At 33.5% G+C, this 22500-nt stretch overlaps 1 protein-coding gene across 2 annotated transcripts in view; it reads right to left on the bottom strand.

Annotated features, from left to right (window-relative positions):
• The window catches only part of LOC135194924 (galanin receptor 2a-like), a 47976-nt gene that overhangs the window by 20596 nt on the left and 4880 nt on the right, over positions 1 to 22500 (bottom strand). For both annotated transcript variants that reach the window (XM_064221125.1, XM_064221126.1), the window contains exon 2: positions 1774 to 3638. In XM_064221125.1, coding sequence (XP_064077195.1) covers positions 1774 to 2267 — 494 coding nt within the window. In that variant the 5' untranslated portion in view covers positions 2268 to 3638. The remainder of the gene's footprint in view (positions 1 to 1773; positions 3639 to 22500) is intronic.

Here is a 22500-nt window from a genome sequence, read left to right as displayed (position 1 = left end):
TATTTCCTTGATGCTCTTACCATACAGCTTGATGTCGTCCATGAACATCAGATGGTTGATTTTGTTGCTCTTTTCTTGAGTTGGTACCCGGCATCCATCTTCTGTAGTACTTTTGTCATGGGAATCATGGCTACTACGAAAAGAGTAGTGGGGACAGTGAGTCGCCCTGGAAGATCCCTCTCCTGATATTAACCTCTGCTAGTCTTATTCCAGAGCTTGTAAGTATTGTATTCCAGTTGCGCATTGTATTTTTGAGGAAGCTGATGGTATTTCCTCTGCCCCATATATTTTCAGGCATTCTATTAGCCATGTGTGTGGTATCATGTCGAAAGGCTTTCTTATAGTCTATCCATGCCATGCTTAGGTTGGTTTTCCTTCTCCTACTGTTCTTCATTACCATTTGTGTCTATCAGGAGCTGGTTTTTCTTTTGTGCTACTACTTCCTTCTGACAGCCTTTCTGTTGGTAGGGGATGGTGTTTGTCTCCTCTAGGTAGTTGTATAGCCTTTCACTGATGATACCTGTAGTAACTTCCACATTATTGGTAGGCAGGTGATAGGCCTGTAGTTACTGGCTATATTTCCCTTACTCTTGTCTTTTTGTACTAAGGATGTTCTTCCTGTGGTCATCCATTTGGTGCTTGGTGATTTGAGATACAATGCTGGAGTTGTTCTGCTATTCGTGGGTGAGGGCTTGAAGTTTTTGAGCCAGTATTATTATTATTATATTATTATATTATTATTATTATAGTATTATTATTATTATTATTATTATTATTATTATTTTTATTATTATTATTATTATTATTATATTATTATTATTATTATTATATTATATTATTATTATTATTATTGTTGTTGTTGTTGAAAAGGATTGCTGCATCAGCTCCATTAATTTTGTAAAGAGTCTTCTCTATTTTCCTTTTCCTTATTTAGGATTGCTCAATTTTGCTGAAAACTGGCAAGCAACGTGCCAAAAGGGATCGTCAAATCCGGTGTAGCATATGACTACACCGGATTTGACGATCCCCTTTGGCACGTTGCTTGCCAGTTTCAGCCACATTGAGAAATCCTTAATAAAGAAAGAGAAGACTCTATACAAAATTAATGGAGCTGCTGCAGCAATGCTTTTCAACAAGACTTGTTTAAAAGAGGGTCTACTCCCAAGATATTGTTATTATTATTATTATTATTATTATTATTATTATTATTCTTATTATATTATTATTATTATTACAGTGATAATAATTAACAATAATGATTATTAATAGCAACAACCAATAACAATAATAATAATAATAATAATAATAATAATAATAATAATAATAATAATAATAATAATAATATAATAATAATAATAATAGTAATGTTCTAAGAGGTCCACAATAACAAAAAAAAAAAATTGTGAGTTCGTGTATAATTTTAAAAACCCTTTACAAAGCTACAGGGAAGGGTTCGAAAGCTTTTTTGTTTTTTGTAAAGGGTTTAAAATTATTATACACGAACTCACAAATTTTTTTTTTTCTTTTTTTATTATTGTGGATCTTTTTAAAACAATATATATATATATATATATATATAATATACTCTCGCGATAGGGAGAGTTTTTCAAATGATAGTAATTTCTCTGTATCTTCAGCTTTCCCAACTTGTATATGGGGGGGGGGGGGGGGGGGCGGGGGTCTCTGTTTGTTACTAGTCTTCATCTTCTGCGAACATGCACCATTAATAATATATATTGTATATACAGAGCATCACCAGCTAAAAGACATTACCTCGTAACATTACGGGTTCCTTTATCCCTAGCCATAGAAGCCACTATGATGCTATTTCCGGACACCCCGACGAGGAACGTGAGGGCGTGGGTGACCACGATGGGCACGAAGCTCGGATTGGCCTTGTAGGGCTTCCGCATCTCCTGCGGGTCGTTCATAGGGATGCAGTTGTTCCAGACGAAGGTCTTGTTCTTCTGCGTGAACACGCAGAAGCTGGGAGCTCCGGAGAGCTGGTCCTCGTAGTTGAGGGCGTCCGTGGCATTCTCCAGGGGCGTGTAGCTGAAGGAAGAGGAGGAGGAGGCGTTGGCGAAGAAGGGCCAGAGGGCGTCGCTACTGGTGGTACTGCTGCTACTGCTGGTGATGAAGGCCTCCAACCCTCCTCCTCCTCCATCGACTTCCTGGGAGCTCCTGAAGTAGTCCAGGGCGTAGTCTGGTTCCTCCTGGATGGACAGGGAGATGTCGTAGGATCTCAAGAGAGCGTCGCTGATATTCATCTTTGGGGCGGGGCGCTGAAATGGGGGCCTTTGGAATTCGGAGTTTGGTCTCTGGGCGCCTGGGGGTGTTTCTTTTACTTTACCAATGATGGGATATATATAATTTTCTTTGTTGCATCTTAACTTATTTAAGTATTTGTCTTGATTAAATATTAAAGTAACACTTTTTTCATAAATTTAGTGCTGTGGTTCTGTTAAGTTAATGTTGTTTTTTTTATTTATATCACCAGCTCTTGCCTACTAATTATTTAATTTTGTTATTTATTATAGTAACACTATTTTTTCACTTTTGTTGTCCTGTGGTTATGCTAACTCAAGTGAATATTCTTTTTTCATTGATTACAATAACACATTACTTTAACACCTTCCTTGTTTCTCGAATTACTTTCTCTAGTTCGGTTAACCTAAGTAAAGTTTGTTATCTTTTTTTTATTTATTACACTGACATCTTACTTTTTCCACTTATTCGTTTTGTGATTGTTTTAAACTGAGGAATTGATCTATCTTCCTGATTTAATACAAGAACACTATTTTATTTTTATTTTGTTTACTTATTTCTAACTATGGGGTTTATATTTGCCATGAATCACAATCACCTATTCTGAGATCGACTTTAAAACACACGAATTTTGACACCTTTCTGTTCCATGGTGACCTCAAAGTCAGTCTTTGATTCCTGTCTCATACATTTTTCTGTTTATTTCTTCCCTATTATTGTCTATTGGTTAATTTCTGTTTCACCCTTTTACTGTTTATATCTTCCTTAATTCTGTCTATTGGTTAATTTCTATTTCACACTTTTTCTGTTTATATCTTCCTTATTTCTGTTTATTGGTTAAATTCTGTTTCACACTTTTTCTGTTTATATCTTCCTTATTTCTGTCTATTGGTTAATTTCTATTCCACACTTTTTCTGTATATATCTTCCTTATTTCTGTCTATTAGTTCATTTTCGTTTTGGACTTTTTTCTGTCTTTTGTTTAGTCAGTTTCTGTGCATTACTCTTTACTTGTCATAACATTATTGCAGGCTGGATGTACCGTTAAACTTCATGTCTGTATATAATCACTGTCCCATTTCAGATTTTTCTACTTCTTGTCCACAACTGAACGACAAAGTGGAAAAAAGTCAGTTTCTACTTTCCCAAGAGCCAAATCTATTCGCTTTTAACCAATTTTTCCGTCGCCTTCCAGCCACTACGAGAGGTATGACGTCGTACGATTCAGCCATTTTGCTCTCACTGACTACAAAACTATATAAACGAGATAGTCTAACATATTTCCAGTTTTCTCATTAAAGCATTTGTCCTCAATTTTATGGTTCATTTCACATCACGAAAGTTCTTGAGCACTATATGGATATCTGAGATTGCTAGAAAAAAATAGACATTATTGAAAGATGTATATAATTAGTGTACATAATTTGGCAGATAAAAATATAAATGAGATACGTAATTTATATATGAAACGATCAGCTAACCAATGTCTCTCTCTCTAATATATATATATATATATATATATATATATATATATATATATATATATATATTATATATATATATATATATATATATATATATATATATATATATATATATATATATATATATATATATATATATCTATATATATATATATATATATATATATATATATATATATATATATATATATATATATATATATATATATATATATATATATATATATATCATATATATATATATATATATATATATATATATATATATATATATATATATATATATATATATATATATATAATCATTAGCAACTAACAGACTAATTGTATTCCTAATAATAAAAAGATAACTCAAAACAAAAGGAATTAAGGAATTACAAAATCATCATAAAATGTAACAATTAACTTCACATTTAAGAATTAAGTTCAATAAGAACGGTCTCTGTATCACCTGTCAAATACAGGTAACAAAACTTTTCTTTAAATGAAGGATATCAACGTTAAAACGCACCATATTCTAATTTATAAAATCAGTAAATTTATATGCAAAATCACGGATATAATATATTTGTTATAATGTAGGGTGAATATCTTCATGAATAAAGAACAGTTCAGTTAACAAATGCTAAAATGTTAACATATTCACTAGAATATTAATTATGATGAAAATTACAAAACGACAAAAAAATATAGAATGTCAGATCAAATTTAATTAGTCTCGAACAGAAGTAAAATGTAAATTTTTGATTATGGCAACATGACAGAATTAATAATGAAAAGGATATCTTATTCCTTCAAGCTAGTGTTTATTCTTGAATGATAAATTCACGATTAAGTTATTAGCACACAAATTCAAATAATTTTCTGATATAAGAAAAAAAAACTTTTAATGAAGTGTATCAGAATATTCAAGGTTTAAAAAAAACATCAGATCTAAATTTCTGTTAAAAGACACAGTATTTTACCTTCCAAGAGACCATGTGATATCTAAGGTCACTTAAGAGCTTAAGAAGAGTGTATGCAATCGAAAGTAAGTACGTATGGGGATGTATGCATGTGTATGTATTAATAAATCGTGAAAAAATATTCTACCTTAGAGCTAAGGAAATATGTATGCAATCAAGACACAGTATGTATGCACGTGCATGCACGTGCATTCATTCATAATTCTTAAAAAAGTATTCAATCGAGTTAATTATGTATGAAAATGCTTGCGTGTGCATACACCAGTTAATCGTAAAGAACAAGATCATTTAAAATTATTTTCATAAATGACCCCGGGTTCACTAATGACTAATTACAGCACACAGGCGATTAGCTGGAAAAAGCATGAATTCTTAATGAAACTTGGGCGCCCTTCAATGACACAGGCTATTATGAGAGATAAACGTTCGCTTCTAAAATATTTGCCTACTTAGTCTATATACCGACGAGCTCAGTTTCGTCTTTTTTTACGAGATTTTGAGCTCGTAATATCTACTTGAGGTGGGATTTTAAATTTAGATAAATTTTCTTGGTTTGATATATATTCTACGTCATTTGCCATGTGCTGGAGTCACTAAAATGAAACAATATTCATCCGATAGTAATTTGTATAACAACTTTACTGAAGTCTTCATAAATTCTACTGAAACCGATCATAACATTTCACAGCCAACCCACCGAAAATAACCTTATGTACTTATATATACTTTTCGCTCTCGTAAATATGGATTTAAATTATCCTAGAACGAGAATCGACGGCAAGGGCAACTTAATGCATTTATCTAAGCCAAGGTCCTAAACATATGGTAAATTATAAGGAATATGCAGATAAGCTGGGTACAGGAATAACAGAAATGAACTAGTCACTATTTGTCAGAATAATGGAAATCAAATCAGCTGGTTTTAAAGATCGCTGATTCTATATATATATATATATATATATATATATATATATATATATATATATATATATATATATATATATATATATATATATATATATGTAAGGGTGTTACGCACCCTTGTATTTTTTCTTGTCTCGGACGATCGAAACGGTTGTTTCGGGTGTTTCCCGTGAGGGTCGTTTCACCTCTTGTTATTGGTAGAAGAGGTGGTGAGGTAAGGTAACGTCCGACAGCCCGTGTCTGACTGCTTCAGTCAGTAAGATACAGAGAACCTGAGAAGGTTATAAGCAGCATGGGGGTTTCCTTGCAGTCACGGTTGGAGTCCGTAATGGCTATTTGGTTACGACTCAGGACCTGCAGGGTTAAGGACGTGCATAAAGATGTTCAGCAGAGCCAGTTTTGTTCTGGGTTAGCAGCTTCGTCTGTGTTATGTTGAGGACCACGGCTTCAGAGTTGCAGCTTCGTCTGTGTTCTCCTGAAGGGCAGTTTCGTCTGCTTTGTGTGTGCAGCTTCGTCTGTGCTCTCCTGAAGGGCAGCTTCGTCTGTGTTGTGTGTACAGCTTCGGCTGGGTGAATTTCTTCAGGAGGTGGGATTCATAGTGGGTCCTCAGGTGTTATCTCTGCAAGTTGCCACGGTTTCCTGGGTGTTGAGTGTCCTGTAGCATTTAATGCATAAGGCTTTAGTGCCTTCGGTTTTCCCCAGTGTTTTGATATAATGCTTAAGGTAATTATGAAATTGAAACTGTGTATTTATGGCATAATTTGTAACCCTGCTTTTGATTTTTATGGTCCATTATTAATTTGTTTCTATAGTTGTAAACGTATGTTTTCTTGTTAAACTATTTGCTAACTGCTCGTATTAAGGTTACTGTATTAACCCTTAAACGCCGACTGGACGTATTTTACGTCGAGATAAATTGTCTGTCGGGTGCCGACTGGACGTATTTTACGTCGACATACAAAAGTTTTTTTTAAAATTCGCGGAAAAATACTTATAGGCCTACCAGCCTAAAAACTTTGTTTTTGAATCACGCGCCTTGGGGGATGCTGGGAGTCCACGGATCAAGGCCTTGTTTTGTTTGAAGCGTGACCCAGGTGCGCATGCGCGATATCCCTTCTTCTCGCTCCAGCCAGCATCAGTAGCGCACCATCCGAGAGCGATCTTTCGTGAAAAGCGTGTTTTTCTGGACTTGTGCGAGACTTTGAGCATGTATTGCTACAAGACATTCGTAGATATGTTCTCAACGACGTGGTGGAACCGTGAAAGGCGCGTTTTACCCGTCGGAAGGGATCGTGTAAGGCGAGTTTTGGACAGGATGCTGGCGAGGGGAGGGGCCAAGCACCCGAGCATGACCCCGCGCCTCAAGGCCGTTCTGTGCGGCCACGTGTGGCTGAAAGTGTTTCGGGAAACACATCGTTTGCCTTTGGTTACCCCTAGAAAGCATGTGGGGCGTCCTTAGGGGCATTCGTAGGCATTTGGGAGGCCTCCAACCAAGGGACATAGACGAATATCTTTCGGAGCTTGATCGGGAACATGTCGCAAGTCCTCATTTTGATGGCGGATGGTCATCGAGTGATGAGGACATCAGTCCCGATGAAAGTGAGGATGAATATTTGCCCCCAATGTCCGTTCGAGGCTCACATCCCGAAAGTGAGCTCGAATTCAGTGCATACGAGGGGGAATCTGAGGGGAGGGGGAGGGGGGAGGGTGGGGATACGGGCTCAAGTTTTATCGCAGAGGACGATACAGAAAGTGAGGGCCTAAGTGAGGGTGATGGGCCACAAGGGGGGGGGTGGGGTAGTGTGCATCGTGCCCGCACCGTGCTTGTCGCGCGCGCAACGGGCACGTAGAAGGTCGGCTCGTCGCGCCAGCCAAGGTGAAGGTCGGTCGTCGGAGAGTGACGAGGGGTGGACGGAGGACCCCACCCCCTCCTAACATGCACCCCTTCACGGCAACCCCTGGGATGACGTACGTACCCCTGATGTTTGGGATTCATCCAGCTTTTCCTGACGCGGGAAAAGGGAAATTGCTGGAATACCTGGTACACGAGACGTGGACTACGCTCCGGTACTGCCGATAGAGCTGAAGACGACCTGTCGTAGTAACCCTGGGCGGGGTTGCAACCCTTTCATGACATGGCACCCTTTTTTTTGGGGCTCCACATTTATTTTGGTTTGACACCTGCTATCGACGTCAGGCAATATGGAAGAGAAGTTATTTTTGATATATGCCGAAGTGCCTGGCGTTATGTCCCGTGATAATTTCCTGGCGATGGACAGGTACTTCAACGCCTTCAAAACCGAAGGGGCCATACCCCGGAATAAAGGGATGACGCCTCATTTTAGTGCGCAGTGTTGGGATTATATCCGTGAGCGGTGTAGTTAATCTCGTGATTCCTGGAAAAAGAAAAAAACTGTTTTCTTTGGATGGGGGATGATGCTTACAAAGGACGTTTCTTAGTATAAAAGTGTATAACCCCAGAAGCCAAGAAATATGGTGTGAAATTCTTTCTCATACCGAGGCCAACACTGGGATACGTTGTGGACTTTTCAGTGTATACCGGGGTATTCTCCACGCTGCGGAACACTGTATTCAACCTTGTGGGGACGTTTCCGTAACCAGGGATATCACCTGTTTATGGATAATTATTATAACTCGATCCCTGCCCAGGGAACTGTATGAAGCAGGTGTTCACGTCAGTGGGTACCCTTCGGTGGTGCGTGGGGCGCGAATGTCCTCAAGAGGTTCGCTAGTCATCCGCACCCACCTGGCAAGAGGAGAGACAGAGTGGCGGCGGAAGGGCGCTGTCTTCGTCATCTGTTGGAAGGGTGTCCGACTCGTCCCATGGTTACGACGAGTCATGAACCCCATCCAAGGAAGAGATCGTACAGCGGAAGAAGACAGCGACAGACAGAGTTGTGTTTTGAGGAGTTTGTCGTACCGAGCGGCCTACTTGTCATTGGGCAATACAAACAGGCACATGGAGGAGTTTGATCTCTTTGATCAGCTAATCCAGTACTATCCCTTCGCCAGGAGAACCAGAAGGTGGACACAGAAGCTCCTCAAACAATACATCCTTCAGTTGGCCCTCCAAAAATGCCTACATACTGTACTGTGGGGTACCAGCGGTGACAATCTTCCGAGGTGACCACGCACATTCTAGAGGTAGGGGCCGGGAATGCCCTCATCAACTTTCGATCCCGATGAGTGGCCTTCCCTAACTGACCCCCTGCCCCGAGCTTGCAGATCTGCCCCTAGAGGAAAGGGCAGATAGGAGGGCCCAACTTCGCTCGACCTGCCGCCGCCCCTGCTGCCGCCGTCCCTGCTGACGACGCCCCTGCTGACGACCCCGGGGGGGGGGCCCCTGCTGACGACGCCCCTGCTGCCGCCACCCCTGCTGCCGCCGCCCCTGCTGCCCGCCGCCCCTGCTGACGACGCCCCTGCTGTCGCCGCCCTGCTGACGACACCCCTGCTGTCGCCGCCCCCCCTGCTGAACGACGCCCCACTGCTGACGACGCCCCCTCTGCTGCCGGCCCCGCCATCACCGCTTCTCGTCGGTAGTGGGACCCTGCGTGTCGGCTGCAGCCAGGGGAACACATACTGGAGGGCCTTAGAAGGGCGAAGGCAGAAACGGTGCCAGGTGTGCCATATGAATGGCAGAAGGAGAGACACCCGGTTCTTCTGTCGTCTCTGCAAAGTTGCTCTTTGCAGGATAGGGGAGTGTGACCGAAAGTATCACACTAACGGTCATGTATTGGAGCGCGCCCCCCTAAAACCGACAGCGGGAGGCGACGGGGCCGCCGGGTCCATCAGCAGTAAGGGCGCGCGTCTCCTCCTCCACCTGTACTCGTCATGTCGAGTGGAAAAAAAATGCAAGACTCTTCAATGGAGGAGGGAGAGGAATAAAACAAGAATAGAACGAAGGAGTCAGGATTACGAGTGAGTATTCTGACATTTGTATTTTATTTTGTAATTTAGTATTTATTTATTTAAAATTTTTTATATATGAATGTGTGATGGATGAATAATAAGACATTTCATTGTATGCGAAAAGAGAAGTGTCACCGCATTCCTTTTATGTTAGTATTGGTACCAGAATCGAAGAATGTAATATATTTTATTTTAACGTATAAAAAAAAATTATTAGTATATATATATAATAGATATATATATATATATAGAGATATATAGATATAGTTAGATATATGATATATATATAGCTATATATATATAGATATATATGTATATATAGGATATATATATGTATATAGATATATATAGATACTATATATATATAGTATAGTATGATATATATATTTATATATAGATTATGAGATAGATATATATATATATAGTAGATATATATAGAATATATATATAGATATATATATATATATATATAGATATATATATATATATATATAAATATATATATATATATATATATATATATATATATATATATATATATATATATATATATATAATAGATAGATATATATAGATAGATATATATATATATATATGATAATATATATATATATATATATATATATATATATAGATATATATAATATATATATATATATATATATATATATATATATATATATATATATATATATATATATATATATGATATATATATATATATATATATAAATTTGGGGTTTTTTTGGGGGGTAAGCAAATTACTTACAGTCTAGTAATATTCAATCATTTACCTTCACTTTAAAACAAATTGCAAGTCTCTGAACAATATCTCGATTTATGGTGAATATTTGAAAAAAAATATTTTTATTCCGTCCGCGCGCCGATTCTCGGCCGAAAATCTCGGAAACGCGTAGTCACATTCTCCTAATATTGTACCTTTCATATTACGCTTATTTTATAGTTTTATATATGGAAATGTGCGCAAAAACATTGCACAAAATATAACAAAAAATATTGGAAGGTTGTAGCATTATCATTTTTGAAATATTTGCATATAAGTACGATAAGTACGAAAAAAACTACGATCGGTCAACTTTTGACTCAACCGAAAAGGTCAAAAAAACGCATTTATAAACATAAAAATCTTACAGTCTAGTAATATTCAATCATTTATCTTCATTTTAAAACATATTGCAAGTCTCTAGAACAATATCTCGATTTCGGTGAATTTTTGAAAAAAAAATATTTTTTTCCCCGCGCGCGACGATTTTCGGCCGAAAATCTTCGGAAACGCGTAGGTCACATTCTATAATATTTGAGCCTTTTCATTATTACGCTTTTTTTAAAGGGGTTTATATATGGAAATGTGCGCAAAAACATGCACAATATAACAAAAAAATATTGGAAGGTTGTAGCATTATATTTTTGAAATATTTGCATATAAAGTAGATAAGTACGAAAAAAAACTACGATCGGTCAACAACTTGACTCAACGAAAAGGTCAATAAACGCATATATAACATAAAAATCTTACAGTCTAGAATATCAATCATTTATCTTCATTTTAAAACATATTGCAAGTCTCTAGAACAATATCTCGATTTCTGGTGAATTTTTGAAAAAAAAAATATTTTTTCCCCTCCGCGCGGACGATTTCGGCCGAAAATCTCGGAAACGCGTAGGTCACATTCTCCTAATATTTGAGCCTTTTTCATATTACGCTTTTTTTTAAGGGTTTATGATATGGAAATGTGCGCAAAAACAGCACAATATAACAAAAATTATTGGAAGGTTTGTAGCATTATCATTTCGAAAATATTGCATAAAAGTACGATAAGTACGAAAAAAAACTACGACGGTCAACTTTGGACTCAACCGAAAAGGTCAAAAAACGCATTTATAACATAAAAATCTACAGTCTGTATATTCAATCATTTATCTTCATTTAAAAACATATTGCAAAGTCTCTAGAACAAATATCTCGATTTATGGTGAATATTTGAAAAAAATATTTTTATTCCGTCCTGCGCGCCGATTCTCGGCCGAAAATCTCGGAAAAACGCGTAGGTCACATTCTCCTTTTTTTAATATTTGTGCCTTTCCCTATACGCTTTTTTTTATAGTTTTATAATATGAAAATGTGCGCAAAAACAGCACAAATATAAAAAAATTATGGAAGGTTGTACATTTATCATTTTCGGAATATTTGCATATAAAGTACGATAAGTACGAAAAAAAAACTACGATCGGTCAACTTTGATCAACGAAAAGGTCAAAAAACGCATTTATAACATAAAAATTCTTACAGTCTAGTAATATTCAATCATTTATCTTTTCATTTAAAACTATTGCAAGTCTCTGAACAATATCTCGATTTCTGGTGAATTTTTGAAAAAAATATTTTTTTTTTCCCCTCCTGCGCGACGATTTTCGGCCGAAAAATCTCGGGAAACGCGTAGGGTCACATTCTCCTAATATTGAGCCTTTTCAATATTACGCTTTTTTTAAAGGTTTTATATATGGAAATGTGCGCAAAAAACATGCACAATATAACAAAAATTATTGGAAGGTTGTAGCATTTTTTTTTATCATTTTTGAAATATTGCATATAAAGTACGATAAGTACGAAAAAAACTACGATCGGTCAACTTTGACTCAACCGAAAAGGTCAAAAAAACGATTTATAACATAAAAATCGTACAGTCTAGAATATCAATCATTTATCTTCATTTTAAAACATATTGCAAGCTCTAGAAACAATATCTCGATTTATGGTGAATATTGAAAAAAATATTTTATTCCGTCCGCCGCCGATTCTCGGCCGAAAATCTCGGAAACGCGTAGGTCACATTTTCCTAATATTTGTGCATTTTCATATTACGCTTTTTTATAGGTTTTTATATATGAAAATAGGGTGCGCAAAAACATGCACAATATAACAAAAATTATTGGAAGGTTTGTAGCATTTATCATTTTTGAAATATTTGAATATTAAAAGTACGATAAGTACGAAAAAACTACACGTCGGTCAACTTTGGGACTCCAACCGAAAAGGTCAAAAAAACGCATTTATAACCTAAAAAATCACAGTCTAGAAAATAATATACAATCATTTATCTTATTTAAAACAATTGCAAGTCTCTAGAACATATCTCGATTTATGGTGAATATTTGAAAAAAAATATTTTTTATTTCCGTCCGCGCGCCTATTTCGGCGAAAATCTCAGAAACGCGTAGGTCACATTTTCCTAATATTGAGCCTTTCATATTACGCTTTTTTTAAGTTTTATATATGAAAATGTGCGCAAAAAATGCACAATATAACAAAAATTATTGGAAGGTTGTAGCTTTTCTCATTTTTTATATTTGCATATAAAAAAAAACAAAAAAAAATTTTAACAAAAATTCGACATCGGTCAACTTTAACTCGTCGAAATGGTTAAAAAACTGCATTTGTAAGCTAAAACTCTACAGTATCGTAATATTCAATCATTTCCTCATTTTGAAAACAAATTGCAAGCTCTATAACAATATTTCGATTATGGTGAATTTATTCAAAAAATTTATTTTTTTACATCCGCGCGCTACGAATGTGATGCATCATTTTGTGATAATATTTTCTCTGTGTTGCTTTATTGTTTTACAATATGTTATATCAAAATGATCGCAATTTAGTGCCCCCAGTTACAACGAAAAAAAAAAAGCAAATTGTTACCCTAACCGTTTGGCGCACAGCGCGATTTGAATACAATATATATGAAATTTCGTTTTTGCGCTATCATATATCGCATTATTTATATATGATAATTGATAATATTTTTCATTTCTGATTGAGGGGTTGCATACTAACTTCAAGCAAATGAGAAAAAAAGGAGCCAAAAATGAACTCTTAATCTTGAAAAAACTAAAGCGCGCTGTGTGATTTTTGAAAAAAATATTTTTCCGCTTACGCGCTCACTCTCAAACCCCTCCGGCATACGGAGTCATTTTTGTTTTATTTACCGCTCGCGTTTAAGGGTTAATTGTGTGATGCATATACAGATCCTGTATGTAAAGTAATTATTTTTCCCCATACTTACATGGAATTTTACTTTTATTTTTTGGTTATTTGATGTACTGACTCATTCATTTTGTAATGATTGTTATAGTGATTGTTCGATATTTGCCTTTTTGATATTGCCTTTTTGTGATAATATCAGATTAAATGTGGTTATTTTTGCTTAATGGTTTTTGCTTGCCACTGGTGCCTTTATAAAAATATTTAATTCAAACAATTGTACATTTTATATATAATAAATTAGTCTTAAGGTCTCGTTTCGTATTACTTGTTTCGTTTCCCCTCCTTGACGTCTCAATTGCTACCAGATTTCAGTCCTGATAAATTTTTTTTCATTTATTTGTTCATATTTTTTTTTTTTTAGAAACCTGATTAACCAACAGGGGTCTTAAACAATATATCCTATCTATAAAATATATATATCGATATATATTATATATATATAGATATAGATCTGGTAGATATATATTATATATGATATATATAGATATATGATATATATATTATATATATAAGAGAGATATATAGAATATATAGATATATAGATATATATGATATATATAGATAGATGATATATATAGATATAGATATTATAGATAGATATATGTATATATATATATATATAATATAGATATATATATTTATATAGATATAGATATATGATATATATATATAGATATAGATATATATAATATATATAACATAATATATATAGATATATATATATAAAAAATATATATATATATATATATATAGATATATATATACTATATAGATATATATTATATATATATATATCTATATATATAGTATATTATATATATATTCATAGATAGATATAGAATATATTATATAGATTATATATATAGATATATATATCTATATATATAGATATATATATCTATAATATATAGATATCTATATAGAGATATATATATATATATATATAGATATATAGATATATATATATATATATCTATATATATCTAAGTATATAGAGATATATATATATATATATAGATATATATATAATGATATATATATATATATATATACTATATATATATATATATATATATGATATATATACATACATATAGATATATATAGTATATATATATATGTATATATAATATATTATATTATATAATATATATATATAATATATATATATATATATATATATTTTATATATATATATATATTATATATTTATATATATATATATATATATATATATAGTATATATATTATATATATACATATTTAGGTGAAAATTCTTCCACTCATCTTTGCGAATCATTTATACAAGGATTACGGAAAAGCCCTACGTGTTTTATTTTAAAGGAAATCTCATAGATTATTATTATTATTATTATTATTATTATATTATTATTATTATTATATTATTATTATTATTATTATTATTATTAATAGCAGAAGTAGCATAGCAATAAAGACACTGAAGATCAATCCTATTCACTGAACATTGAGGAGATATAAGACAATCCCTTTCGCAAAAAAATCTTGACATATTAGTAAAAGAACACTTGCTAATCTAAAGCTTCAAGAGACCGCCTCTGGGCCATTCAATCACTCAGAATAATGGGAATTTCAGTCCTTACTATGATGTTAATAAACCGTGGAACAATAAAGGTTTATTATCTTATTAAACCAGGGAATAAGCGGGGTTATCATCTTCCGTTACGAGAAGGGAGACTTTGGTGTCCAAGCTGATGAGATATCAAGTCAATAAGGACCCATATACTACTCTGTGGTATTTTTATGTTTTATTGGTATATATATTTTTATATATAAAACATTGCTTTATGCACATTTTGAGAATTTTCCAGTATTTCGAAAAGGTGAATGATTTTAAATGCATATTTACAAATATTTCAAGATTTTCTTTCCATTCCACAAGGGAATTGTCTAACATTTTTATATTAATATTTTATTTTAAAAAGATGCAATGGAATTAGGATGACAGACACACAGACGCACACACAGATATATATATATATATATATATATATATAATATATATATATATATATATATATATATATATATATATATATATATATATATATATATATAAAGCGTGTATGCAGATGTGTACCTAAGAACGACATCTTTTATACTTTAGTACCTCGTCCGTAGGCACACGAATCCGTAAGCCTGCGTGGACGTCGAAATGTATTAAGATTAGCCCCGCGGAAGCAACGGAATCACGAGACAGCGGAGAGGAATGAATTTGGTGTTGGAGTGTTAAAGAAGATTGTCTTCTGAGGCGCTAGGCGATAGAATCCCATTACCCTCGACCGGTCTTGGCTCAGAGGATGGGAAAATGTTTTTCATGGAATGCATATTTATTATTCTCTTCTCTCTCTCTCTCTCTCTCTCTCTCTCTCTCTGTATTTTTATCTATCTCTCTGCCTTCTTTCTGAACACACCCCTTTCCCTCTCTCTCTCTCATTTACATAATTCTTAATTTATTTTAGCAAATATTACGCAAAGGTTGTTAACTCTCTCTCTCTCTCTCTCTCTCTCTCTCTCTCTCTCTCTCTCTCTCTCATACATACATACATTAACATGATTCCTTAATTTTGTAATGATAACTAATGTTATAATTCATACAAGCATCAAAATATCCGCCGCTATAAATATCATACAAGGATTATCCTTAAGTATTCACAATCAAGTTTTAATATCATAATTGACTAATGTACAATTTCCAAACACATTTTCTACGCTACGCCTGACCTGAGTTAAAAATGGCCACGCCCTTCGGCTCTCAAAAGAGGTCAATTGATGCTTTGATGTCATTTTCCAATAAATAAAGTAGTAGCAAAAAGAATGGCTATTCTGGCTGCTGACCTCACCCTATAATGCATGAGCACGAATCTTTAATTAGACATATGACAGGCTTGACAGGTTTCATTGAAAAGCAATGCCGGTTTGATATAATCCTTTTCATAAATGTTTATGAGGTTATCTGTATGGACAATAAGTTGGGTATTGCTAGATCCAACTTATTTGCATACAATTTTCCCTTATTTTTTCCTAGTGCTTTTGGATAGTAATTGAATTGAATTTCTTTTATCTGTAAATTGATTTTTCTAATTTTTCTGAAAACTGATTTCTTCTTTCTGCGCACCCCATTATACTTTCTGCTAATTCTTTCGAATGATCATCATATTCTCTGGAATAATAATAATAATAATAATAATAATAATAATAATAATAATAATAATAATAATAATAATAATAATAATAATAATAATAATAATAATAATAATAATAATAATAATAATAATAATAATAATAATAATAATAATAATAATAATAATAATAATATTAGAAGGTGTGATAGAAAACGATCAGGCAAAGATCCTCTGGGACTATGGTATCAGAAAAGATAGGGTGATACGTGCAAATAGACCAGATGTGACGTTGATTGACAAAATCAAGAAGAAAGTATCACTCATTGATGTCGCAATACCATGGGAAACCAGAGTTGAAGAGAAAGAAAGGGAAAAAATGGATAAGTATCAAGACCTGAAAATAGAAATAAGAAGGATATGGGATATGCCAGTGGAAATTATACCCATAATCATAGGAACACTAGGCATGATCCCAAGATCCCTAGAAAGGAATCTGGAAAAACTAAAGGCTGAAGTAGCTCCAGGACTAACGCAGAAGAGTATGATCCTAGAAACGGCGCACATAGTAAGAAAAGTGATGGACTCCTAAGGAGGCAGGATGCAATCCCCACACTATAAATACCACCCAGTAGAATTGGAGGACTGTGATAGACAGACAAAAAAAATAATAATGATAATAATAATATTAGTCTACTTAACAAGCAGACCCTCTCTCTAGTGTACTTCATTAAAAGTAATGGCTACTTCAACAGCGTTACACTTGTGGAGATTCTTCTCTATTTCCCGAATAGCGGCTTTTTCCGTGCTACTTAAACAGGCTGGTAGAGCGCCTCTAGAGGTCATGATCAAATACAGTGTCAAAATAGGTGTATATATTTGAATTTTACAGATAAACTATGATACCATAGTCATCAAAGTCATTAAAGATTCTCTCTCTCTCTCTCTCTCTGCTGTCGACCCCAAATATAAGGAGGACGGACACCACACCAAGAGCAGTCCACCCTCAGCTTCTTAGCCCGAGGATGTCTGGCAGCTCCAGACGAAAGCTCACTTCAAGAGAGAGAGAGAGAGAGAGAGAGAGAGAGAGAGAGAGAGAGAGAGAGAGAGAGAGAGAGAGAGAATCTTTAATGACTTTGATGACTATGGTTTCATAGTTTATCTGTAAAATTCAAACATATACACCTATTTTGACATTGTATTTGATCATGACCTTTATTGGCGCTCTACCAGCCTGTTTATTAAGTAGCACGGAAAAAGCCGCTTTTCGGAAAATAGAGAAGACTCTCTACAAGTGTAACGTTGCTGAAGTAGCCATTACTTTTAATAAATAATAATAATAATAATAATAATAATATAATAATAATAATAATAATAATAATAATATAGTAATAATAATAATAATAATAATAATAATAATTAGAGAATAGGTAAACCAAATATATACAAGACTTGATATTGATTTCTCGAAATCTATTTGACTAGTGTTTTTTTTTTAATCCTACAAATGGATTAATTATTTATGATTTAATTCTTGACAAACCGAGGAATCGTTTGATATTTTTGTTTCAGTAATAATAATAATAATAATAATAATAATAATAATAATAATAATAATAATAATAATAATAATATAATAATAACTAATAATAATAATAATAAAAAATTGGATAAGTATCAAGATCTGAAAATAGAAATAAGAAGGCTATGGGAATTATGCCAGTGGAAATCGTACCCATAATCATAGGAGCACTAGGCACGATCCCAAAATCCCTGAAAAGGAATCTAGAAAAACTAGAGGCTGAAGTAGCTCCAGGACTCATGCAGAAGAGTGTGATCCTAGAAACGGCACACATAGTAAGAAGAGTGATGGAACTCCTAAGGAGGCAGGATGCAACCCGGAACCCCACACTATAAATACCACCCAGTCGAATTGGAGGACTGTGATAAAGCAAAAAAAAAAAAAAAAAAAAAAAATAATAATAATAATAATGTCTTTATGTGCTATATATACTATATATATATATATATATATATATATATATATATATATATATATATATATATATATATATATATATATATTATATATATATATATATAAACATGTATGTATGTATTTATGTATGTGTGTGTGCTTTTGTTGCTTTGCCATTATAAATGAAATCCGTTGCCACAAGTTTATTACAAAAACCGCTCATACCTTCCATTTCTACATGAACTCCAAACTGTGTTAATTAATGTTTTATTCGTTATCGTCACACGGAAGTTGACTGAATGATGATTGAAAACACAAAGGAAGAGGAAATGATTTGGCTGAAAATAATGAAAGGCTTTCATTAATTTGCTGCTGTATATATTGTATTTTCTGACGTTTAGCTTAACGTTTATGGCTGTTTTTTTTAAATCGAATAATACTCTGTATTTGATCTGTAACTAAAAGAAATGCCCTCTCTTATTTATCATTTACTAATTATAACGAAACCTCACAAAAAGATAATTTTTTTTCGAAAACAATAATTTCCGCTAAGTTATGTCTTACCATTAAACGAAGTTTTGCTGAATTTGATTGAAATAATGATTTGATGAGATTAAAAACCACTTCAAGCCAATCATACACTAAAGGAAAGCTGCTTCCAAAGATAAGTTAGAACGCCATTACAATATTGCTTGGAATAGATACCATTTAATTATTCAATATTTACAGAGGCGTGGTCTCAAAGCCAAATAAATACATTTATTTGTATTTATTTTTGAAATTAGATTAGGTTATTGCCTAAGTAAAGTAGTAATTTTTGTCCAAGATTATATATATATTTCTTGTAATTATTAGTCTTTTCTGTAGGAAGCTTAAATTAATACAGATATAAGTAACTTAACTTTTACTCAATATCTAACCTTATTGACCATCTGTGACAGACAGGCTCAGGGTCCTAATTTTCACAATATAATCTATCTAGATTAGTTTTCCTCTTCATTTTCAAGGGAAGGGGGCTGTCCAGGGAGAGAGAGAGAGATAGGAGAATGGTGGCGGAGGGTTATGTAAAGGGGGTTGGGGGCTGGGGTATCCTTAATTCTAGAAGGAACTTCACTTTCACCAAATGTCTAATCATACTGACCATCTATGAGAGAAAATCAAAAGAACTCAATTTCCACAATATAAGTCTTTCCTCAATTAGGGTTCCTCGTCCTTTTTTAAGAGGGGTGGGGGATGCAGGGAAGAGAGAGACAGAGACAGACAGAGGGGCAAGGGAGAGGTTGGGGAAGGGGGAATGTTAGGGAGAAGGGTTCGCAGCTCCAGACATAAAGTCAAGAATGCAATAAGCCCCAAGAAAGTCTTCATAATGGGTCTCATTTCTGGCTAGACGACTGTTCTCTACCATGATAGTGTCCTAGTTACAAGAAACAATTGTGTGTTACGGTATAGATTTAAGGCCACTTGGGAACGAATCTGTATACATGTGTATGTATGTATGTATAGATACAAGATTTTTATTTATACAAAACATAATTTTTATTAAATATTAAGCCTCGTTTATCGTTTAATATCGAGATCTCTATGCTTTGGAAATAAATTAAACCCAAGGGGAATTGTAATTGCAATCATAAATCCCCTTGTGTATAAGTTATTCCTGAAGTAGGGTGAGTTAAAAATTAGACGATATTTGGTTTATAATTCCTTCCTCCTCTTCTTCTTCTTTTTCTTCTTCTTCTTCTTCTTCTTCTTATAACAAAGGCAAACCACTATTCATATGGAACAAGCCCACCACAATGGCCACTGACTTGAAATTCAAGCTTCGAAACAATATTATGGTGTTCGTTAGAAAGAAGGTGCGAACGATAACACCTCTTCGGTGTAAGCTATTGTGAATTCTATTATTAAACTATACGTGCCAAGTCGATATTTGTGCCTCCTAAATATTTATGAGCATGTATGATCGTAATTAAGAAATAGCCTGTTCTATCTCCAAAGGAATCAAGCATGAAACTTTATCTGTAACGTATTACAAATAGAAATAACTATAAAGAAATAACTCCTTTTTTTTTATCTCCATGTATATGTGTATTTTTTTTTACTTTTTAATTTATGGCTTCCATCATCAACAGTTTCCGAAATACGGAAACCTCTTGAAACATATTGGACGAATTTTTTTTATATCGTTTGGAACAATTCCCAGAATGGGAATTGTTTCTGGTGAAGGGAGGTTTACGACCCCTGGGAATTCGTTGATTCCCGTGTGATTGGAATTGCGGCGTTCCGGAGTTGGGAGCTGAAGAAGTACTCAAATGTAATATATATATATATATATATATATATATTATATATATATATATATATAATATATATATATATGTATATATACCTACATATATATATAGATATATCTATATATATATATATATATATATATATTATATATATATATATATATACTTTTTCAAACAAATTACTCTGAGATTTGTAGTTGGGAACACAACAACTTAATGATGATACATATGCACTTGAAACACATATATACTCACAGACAGACACACAGACATATATATATATATATAATATATATAGTATTATATACTATATATATATATATATATATATATATATATATATATAGATAGATAGATAGATAGATATAACTGAATCACGAAAGTTAGGAACGTGATAATCCATAAATAAAGACATAAGCCACGAGGTAAAATAAACTACCGAGTATCCGCGAGATATTTCGACGTTCAGCGTCCTGTACTCTACTGAGTAAAGGACGTTTTGAACGTCCGAAGATCTCGCGGATACTCCGTTGTTTATTTTTCCTCGTGGCTATATCTTTATATATATATATATATAATATATATATATATATATATATATATATATATATATATATATATATATATATATATATATATATATATATATATATATATATATATATATATATTGACGAACTATCGCTAAAACATGCGATATCTCATGTAGTCGTAAAGCTGGAGGAAGGAATGAAAGGAGTTAACCGAGCGCTTTCGTGTATTTTTCACATCTCTTCAGGGTCAAGTGATACAAAAATTCATTATTCGTTACAAAGACACCTCTGTGGCAGCAATACATAAACATAAAAACTATCGTACTACTATTTAAAAACTAATTGTCTAAAAATGTTATTTACAAGTAGTTCATCCAGTTTGTACAGTCCCTGGGCTGCTGTTGATCAATTCTACGCGATTTTTCTTTATTGTACATGATTCAACAATATTTCGTTTATGATGTCTTTACATAACATGATCTCTTTTGCTTCTTTACAATCCCAATTCATAGTATGGTTGCCATTCATTCATATGTTGAAACAAGCTGCTTGCATTATTCCCTGTTCTAACATTATATTTGCTGTTTTAATCTTGTTTCGAGATCCTTTCCACTTTTTCCACGTACATTTTCTTGCACTGATTGCAAGGGATCTCATATATGCAGCCACTCTTCTGTATGAGGGGAATTCTTGATTAACAAATTCTTAAGTACATAGTTTTCTTAAAAATGACATTAACATTAAATGGTCTCAACAGCCCAGGGATGGCCATAAACTGGTTACAGTATGGTAAAACAAGGAGGTTTTTCATATTAAAATCACTCTTACGACTAACTTCATAAATGTTTTTCTTGCTTTACAAAAAGCCCTGTCAATAAAATCACAAGGGTATCTAAGGTTTGTTGC

This window comes from Macrobrachium nipponense, chromosome 15 (genome assembly GCF_015104395.2).
Source record: "Macrobrachium nipponense isolate FS-2020 chromosome 15, ASM1510439v2, whole genome shotgun sequence".
Lineage (NCBI taxonomy): Eukaryota > Metazoa > Arthropoda > Malacostraca > Decapoda > Palaemonidae > Macrobrachium > Macrobrachium nipponense.
This window is presented reverse-complemented; position numbering and strand designations above follow the sequence as displayed.